The following is a 7,925-nucleotide window of genomic DNA, read 5'->3' as shown; positions in this document are numbered from 1 at the left end:
TTTCTCCTCAATTCTCGTGCCACAAGGCAAGTGTTTCCTCCTTCTCTTCACCCCCGAAAAGGAACTCCTCTTTTTTTTTTTTTTTTTTTACCCAACCCCATCTTCTTCTCATTCCTTTTTTCCGGAAGTAAAATTCGGCCCGCCGATTTGGCGTTGTCGAATTTCAATTTGGCTTCGGTTTTTCTTTTCGATTTCGATTGGTAATAACTGAATTGGATTTGGATTCGTGGCGTGCGTGCAGGGGTGGATGGGCGCTGGCGGCAGGGTGGCCGTGCGGCGCGCCAAGATGGACGACGACGACGACGAGTACGTGGCGGACGAGGACGAGGAGGTCGAGGAGGACGACGCGGAGTACGCCGCGGCCGCCTGCTCCGACGAGGACGCCGCCGCCGGCGAGGAGGACGAGGAGGAAGAGGACCTCGACCACGAATCTGACGCCGATTTCGACGGCGACGAGGAGGAGGCGGAGGACGAGGACTTCGAGATCGAGGCGCCGCGGCCGCGGCCCAGGCCCAGGCGGCGTCCCACGGCGCCCAGGGCCCGCGGCCGGGGCAGGAAGCCGGATTCGTCCTCATCCGACGACGATTTCGACGAGGACCTGGAGATCGAGCCGCGCGCCAAGCCGAAGCCGAAGCCGAAGCGCGCGGCGGCCAAGCCACGCGCCCGAGGCAGCAGGAAGGCGAGGCGGCCGCGCCAGCGGGATGACGGCGATTCCGATTCAGGCGACGATTTCGACGAGGACGAGGATTTGGATGACGAGACGTTCCGGATCGAGCCGCCGCGGCCCAGGCGTCCCGCCAGGGCTCGCGGCCCAGGCACGAAGGTGAAGAAGCCGCGCGATGAGTCAGACGAGGACGAGGGTTTCGAGATCGAGGCGGCACCGCGGCAGAGGCGTACGGCCGCGGCTCGCTCCCGAAGAGGTAGTAGGAAGGGGAAGCCGCGTGATGATTCTGACGACGAGGATTTCGGCGAGGACGAGGGTTTCGAGATCGAGGAACCACGACAGATGCGTCCGGCCACGGCTCGCTCACGAGCAGGCAGTAAGCGGAAGCCGCGTGATGATTCTGATGAGGATTTTAGTGAGGACGAGGAACTGGAGGATGAGGATTTCGAGATCGACGCACCACCACAGAGGCGTCCAGCCATGGCTCGGACCCGAAGAGGTAGTACGAAGGGTAAGCCGCGTGATGATTCCGACGAGGATTTCGGCGCGGATGACAGTTTGGAGATCATCGAGGCACCACCGCAGAGGCGTGGCGGGGAGGGGAAGCAGGAGGAGGACGAGTCTGATGCGGAATTTGACATGGGAGAGGAGGAATTCGAGATGGAGGCACGTCCAACTGCGGTTCCCTCCCTGGAATGCGGGGAGGACGAGTATGATGCGGGTTTCGCGGGGGAGGAGGAAGAGTCGTCGGAGGACGAGGTGTTGGAGATGGAGACACAGCCAGTTGAGGTTCCTTCCCCAGTCAGCAGGACAGGGCAACAGGACAATGACTCTGATGCAGAGTTCAACGGAGAAGAGGAGTTGGAGGACGAGGGTTTGGAGACGGAGATGCCACAACCTGAGCATCGAAATGGGAGGCATGATGACGAGTTTGATGAGGATTTCTGCGAGGAGCAGGAGGAACCAGAGGATCAGGAAGCTGATGAGGAGTTGGAGACCGAGACGCTGCAGCTGACGCAACCAGTCCTCGAGGGTCCTGGTTGGGGCAGGAAGAGAAAGCCCACAGGATCTCGCCGGCCCAGACACGAGGATGATGATGACTATGAGGAGGAGATTGAGGATGAGGACGAAGACTTTGATCCGGAGGTGGATGAAGAGGAGGACAACGAGGAGGAAGAGGTCGCAGAAGACGATGCGGATTTGGATGAATATGCCCCGGCTCGCGCCAAAAATGTAAGGCCTAGGAACCACTTGGCCAAGCGGAAGTCGGTGGCGGGGCGCCAGCATCGTAAGAGGAGGAGCGGTTCCAAGGGAAAGGCAAGGAAGGGCACGTCAGCACATCAGCGGAGAAGGAAACAATGGGTGGCTCATGACGAGGAGGAAGAAGATGACGATGATTTTGTTGTTGAGGACGACGTGGAGGAAGAGGTGGATTACCAGCCAAGGAAGAAGGCTAAGGTTGTGGGGGATGGCACAACAGAGCCACTTGCTGTCGGAGAGTCATGGCCATCGGTTGAGTCAGACACATCAGAATTTGAGTTTGTGACATCTGAGGAGGAAGATGCCAAGAATGAAGAACCGATTGCTGAGTCTGTCAAGATCAAGAGGAAGAAGGGCAGAAGGAAGAAGGGTTCTGAGTCAGACTCATCCTCGGATTCTGATTATGTCATATCAGAGGAGGACCTTAAGGATTTGGGGGTACCTAGGCCCCAAGAGACAGTGCCGCAGCCTCATCTACTCACAGCACGGCGGACCATTGTTCCGAGGAGGGTTGATGAGAAGGGGAAAGAGCCAGAGGAGGCTTTGAAACAGATATGTGGGATCTGCCTCTCAGAGGAGCAGAGAGCCACAATACAGGGCGTGCTTAATTGCTGCTCACACTACTTCTGCTTTGCATGCATCCTCGAGTGGTCAAAGGTAGAGTCCAAGTGTCCATTGTGTAAAAGGCGTTTCAACACAGTTACCAAGTCATCAGTGGCAGATGTAGGATCAGGGTTGAGAAATGCTGCTATTAGGGTAGAAAAACGCGATCAGGTAATGATTCACTCTCCTGATCATGAATTAATTTCATTACTGCAGGGTATAAAAAAAATTCATCGTTCGCTCACTTAATATTTGTATTGGTTGTGTATAGAGATGAAGTGTTTGTACGTTTCAACACACAGCTAGAGATATATGACTATATGAGAATCCTGGCCCCATAGCCCATACGAATAGGACGATTTTGACCTTGTTCTCTTATTTTTTGCTGTTATTGTGCTGAATACCTACATTGTTTACTACCAACCATCCAAAATTTTGGTCTGTGGATAAAATCTATGAGCAGATATAGCTTACATTGTTTAGGGATAACAGATCCATAACTTCTACTTTGCCGTTCTAACTTAGGCTCAATAATGTACAGTGCTGATAATCATTGTTCATGAAAATCTTGTACCAACCCTTGTTGCTGCACTCATATTTCTGGTAAATTAGGAGCTGTTCTTATTGTACTTGCAACCTAGATATTGACATAAATCTGTCGATGTTGAAGAGTTCATTATCTTTTGGGTTTATGTATTACGTTTTGCATAACAATCTGTAGAAAACATATTGTTGCTACAATGCTAACTGAAACTTGTGTGATGGCTAGTTTAAAGCACTGTCAACCATAAAAAGGAATAATAACCTTGTGACAATTTGCATGTTCTCCTGTTGGTAGCAAGTATACTGGATGTCCAGCTAAAAAAAAGCAAGTATACTGGATGTCCTGTCAACATATTGTTGTCTAATATTTCTGTTTCGTCCTTGGACAGGTATACCAGCCGACTGAAGAAGAAATGAGGCGTTGGTTAGATCCATATGAAAATGTTGTATGCATAGAGTGCAATCAAGGTGGCGAGGACAATCTCATGTTGCTGTGTGATATTTGTGATTCCTCTGCGCATACTTTTTGTGTTGGTCTGGGAAGAGAAGTACCAGAAGGGAACTGGTATTGTGGTGGATGTAGATTCAGTGTGGAGGGGTCTTATGCACAAACACAGGATAGAGTGGTTCACCGTGGAGAAAGTAATATGAACACTGCTGACGGCAGTTCTAGTTCATTTGGCAGAACTGTATCGAGTGGGGTATTCCAGAGACCACCACCACTAAACATTGATCAGCCTTCTTTGCAAGGGTTTGATCTGAATCTCTCTCCAATAGAAACCCCTGATGAAGATAAGCGAGCTGAGTCACATGTCCCAGCTGAACCTGTATCGACCCCTACAGGGAGACATGCAACTCTGGATAGGAGGCGTGCCTTGAATCGACGTATTCGTATTCTTCTATTTAGACCTAGGACTGCAACTAATGCGTGGCAGAATGGCCTTCAGCATGACAGAACCACACCAGGAACTGAGCAAAATCAACGGAGCACCTGCACTTCTACAGAAGATAGCCCATCCTGTTCCAGGGCTGATTTGTTGCAGAGCCAACAGAGTAGCTCACATTTTGTTCAGTCTGCAAACAATCTTACTCAGTGCACCTATGAGGGTGGAAACAATTTCCGGGAAGTAGAAAATGCCAAGGAGCAGCTGATTCCTATTGTCAAGAAGAGCATCAAGCACATTTGTGCTCAGTCCCCATTGGGTATGTACAAACTCTTCGAGCAAACCATTGTTTAATATATGAACTCTGCGAGCATGCTTGTGTTTTAACTCATAACCACTGAATAACATTTGAGTTTTATAATTAACATATTGCATATGTTTTGCTGGAAGTTTCTGGCTTAGCTTTGTTTTTAAAATGGTCGTTCAGAATTTTTTATTTTGAATATGTTTTACTTGTCCACTGTAGCAGCTTATTGGTTCATGAATAAATTAAGTTACTACATTAACAAGGAAATTCTATACCTTCGTTCCAAAGTAAGTGTTGTAACTTTATCTAGATACGGATGTATTTACAACTAAAATGTGTCTAGATACATCCGACACTTATTTCTAACGGAGCGAGTAATAATGAAAATCAAGTACTAATAAATTTGTTTTCTGGTTGTTCTCATACACATTTAGTAAAATCAACTCAGACTCTTTCACTAAAAATGGTTTATTTAACTCGAACTAACCTATCTTATTTTTTTTTGTTCAGATCAATCTTCTTTCATGAATGTAGCACGGCGAGCAACAAATACTATCTTAGCATTGTCTGGGATTGAGCACAACAGGGATAGGGTTGTTACTACACCTTTTCCTTTTCCTAGCCATTGTTGTCATGCCTGTGATGGCCAAGAACCAGCATTTCTCATGAGAACTATCTGCTCGGCATGCTTCAACTCTTTTGTTGGCGATGTCGTTAGTCACATCGCATATATGTTTTCGTGAAGCTGTTGCCATGTCTCTCTCCATTGTTGTCATCATTCTTTTATAGACAGTTCACAAGAATATAGAATCATGAATGTGTTACTGAAGATTTAATAGCTTGAAATATAGTTCGTTATTAATTCATTATATCTCTTAGAACTAGCTCTTGCTTGGTTTGCTATTTACCATATGGGCAAGTTTAAGTCTTTCAACCAGCTGCTACAGGTACCTTGCTGAGAAGGGACATTACTTTTGCATCTACCACATCAATGATCATGTCCTCCTGTGATCTATTTGAGTTATCAACTGTCTAACCTTTGTTCCCTTCTTTTAGTTATATATGTGTTCTTTATGTACAGATTGGAGTTTCAGTTCACAAGCACCCTTAGTGATGCTATCTCCAAAAGATGTGGAGCATCTAATTTATGATGAGTAATAACTCGGAGAATGAGTACTGAATATTTAAATTTTGAGTGTGTCCTGATTATTTTAAAGAAATTAAGAATACGATATTGGACAAAAAGTTGTATATGAGAGTATATGTCAGCGGTTTCCCTTCTGTTTTGCTACACATCATATATTTTTTACCACCCTTATAGTTAGACAAAAAATTAAAAGCCTATTAGTTTATCTTGTGTGAGGCAGCTATATTTTATGGTATCATTTCATTATTATTGCTTATTTTGGAAGGTTTCTCACTGTGCATATGCATGTTTTGTGCAATTCTCCAGTTGCTACCTTTTCTTTTTCTCCAGCTGTACAGATTAACCCTGTGTTGATATGTTGCTGTGTAACCGTCCTAATGCAATTATTTAGTACTCACTTGTTCTATATTAGTTATCGCTGATTTAGTATATGGAATGGATGGAGTAGTAGACCATGCCAACTCAGCTTCTTCTGCGTGAGCCCTTCTGATTTCTGTTGGATTTCCCCCTCGCCATGTCTTCCATAACTTCCACTTTGTACTTTTCTAACATGCTTTTTGTATGTTCGTTCTCTTCGGGTTGTGTCATGTTTATTATTTGCCCTCCCTGGGAGTAAGCGGGATAAGCAAAGGCATTGCGATAAAGAAATTGTTTCATCCACCGATTGATTGCCTAAGAGCTGCCAGATTTGCAGTTCCATATGGAGGGACCTTGGTTGACGATGCTGGAGGTCCCCATGGAAGTGTTTGAAAGGCTGGCCGCAACAAACTCGTGTGCAGTATTATTGGGACAAAAAAGAATGGGCTAATACTGGCCCTTCTGCAATTGTTTCTGCGAGGTTTTTTTTGTGTGAAACGCACGTGTGCAGTATTACTGGAACAAAAAAAAAAGAATGTGTTAATACTGGCCCCTCTGCAATTGTTAAAATGTTGGCATTCGGCATTGCTGGCACGGTTGCATCAGGAAGGTATACCAAAAAAATGTTACCCATTCATCTAAAAAAAAAAGTTACCCATTGGAGGCGGAGCACTGGGCCTGTTGGGTCTGCCTCGTTGGAAAATCGTGCTCGTATTAGGAGCGGAATTGAATTTTTTCGATGGATTTACGGGTTTAGACCGAAAGCGTCATAGATCAGAGACCAAATCGGAGGTCCGGCCCGTATAAGTTTTTCGGGGGCTCGAGAAACGCAAACGTCGCCTTGTATATATATACATGCCACCGAGGGGAGTAGGGTTCCAAAGCCATACTCCCCGCCGCCGCGCCCGCTTCCTCCGCCCCGCGCATGCTTCCACTTTCGGGGGCCAATCGTGTCGCTTCCTCCGCCGCATCTCCACTTCTGCCACCTCCACCGGTACCGCCGCATAGCTGGCGGATGCAGCGACGGGAGGGGACGCGGGTGGATTGGCGGGAGCAACTCGCTGCCGCGCCCCCCCCCCCCCCCGTCTTCCACTCAGAGGAGGAGTGGCGGAAATGCAAGCGCAACGCGCGTCGCTGGACCAACTAGGCCTGACGCTCCCGGGGAACTGGCCCGCTACACCAATAGCGGCGAGGGGTCTTCCTCCGGCGCGTCGGGCCGTGCGCTTGCGCCGCCAGTCGCCAACAACAGCCGCAAGGGGGAGGAGAAGGAGGAAAAGGAGGTGGCACCGGAGCGCACCGTCCTCGAGTTGGGGGATTACGTCCTCAACGAGGAGGAGGAGGAGACGATGATCCAACAGGTTGCCGTATCTTAGAGGCCGAGGCGCACGCGCTTCCACCGCGAGGAGGCGGAAGCCGTCCGTGCTGTTCGCGCGTACGAGGCCTCGCAGAAGGAGACGACAGTCGGCCGTGTGAAGAAGGAGGTCGTCGACCTCGACTCCGAGTAGGTCATCGCGTGTAGATTAGGTCGCTGACGGGCGAAATTAGCTAAGTTTAGGAGTTGGTCGCGGACGGACAAACTATGTAATCTCTTTTGCGATCGCAACTATGCAAAAATATGCATCTATGTCGTTCAAACTTTACTTTTCTTCAACTTGTTTGTGATGATCAGTTATCGCCAAATTTGAATTTGCGTTTTTTCAGTTTCAAATATGGGTTCTGATCTGCATCACCTCCTAAACCGCTTGGAAATTTACTTTTGGGGAGACTGAATTTCGCTTTTTCATTCCTCGAATAAGGGCTCTGTTACCTCCGTTTCCAAACCATTTCGGACGAAGGTCGACCAAAAGTTCGTCTCCACCTAGTCCCGCTCCCGCCGCCGCCTCGGTAGTCCCGTCGCCGCGGCCGTAGCAGGCAACCCCGGGGTACGGATTCGAGCCTGCCGTCGTCTCCACCGCAGCCGGGAGCCGCGCCGATTCCTACGATGCCCAGACGACGCGCCGGCTCGCCGCCGACTCCCCCCAATCCGACGAGGCGGCGGCAGAGTATCACCCCCATCTGGAACCCCGAACCGGCAGTAAATTCTCTTCCATTTCTACTAATTTCTGTTCTTGGATGAAGCAAACTCGTGTGTTAGCTAGAGTTCTTGGTCTGATTTAGTAG

General features: G+C 48.6%; 1 protein-coding gene across 1 annotated transcript; it reads left to right on the top strand.

Annotated features, from left to right (window-relative positions):
* The first annotated feature begins 247 nt into the window (after positions 1-247).
* On the top strand, positions 248-5,120 carry LOC124673189. The gene is made up of 4 exons (XM_047209314.1): positions 248-1,334; positions 1,449-2,698; positions 3,460-4,273; positions 4,772-5,120. The coding sequence occupies exons 1-4, from the start codon at positions 248-250 to the stop codon at positions 5,002-5,004; spliced, it is 3,384 nt and encodes a 1,127-aa protein (XP_047065270.1). The 3' UTR covers positions 5,005-5,120.
* Positions 5,121-7,925: the final 2,805 nt, after the last annotated feature.

This window comes from Lolium rigidum, chromosome 7 (genome assembly GCF_022539505.1).
Source record: "Lolium rigidum isolate FL_2022 chromosome 7, APGP_CSIRO_Lrig_0.1, whole genome shotgun sequence".
Taxonomy (NCBI): Eukaryota; Viridiplantae; Streptophyta; class Magnoliopsida; order Poales; family Poaceae; genus Lolium; species Lolium rigidum.
The sequence above is the reverse complement of the archived record's forward strand: the minus strand, read 5'-3'. Positions and strand labels throughout refer to the sequence as shown.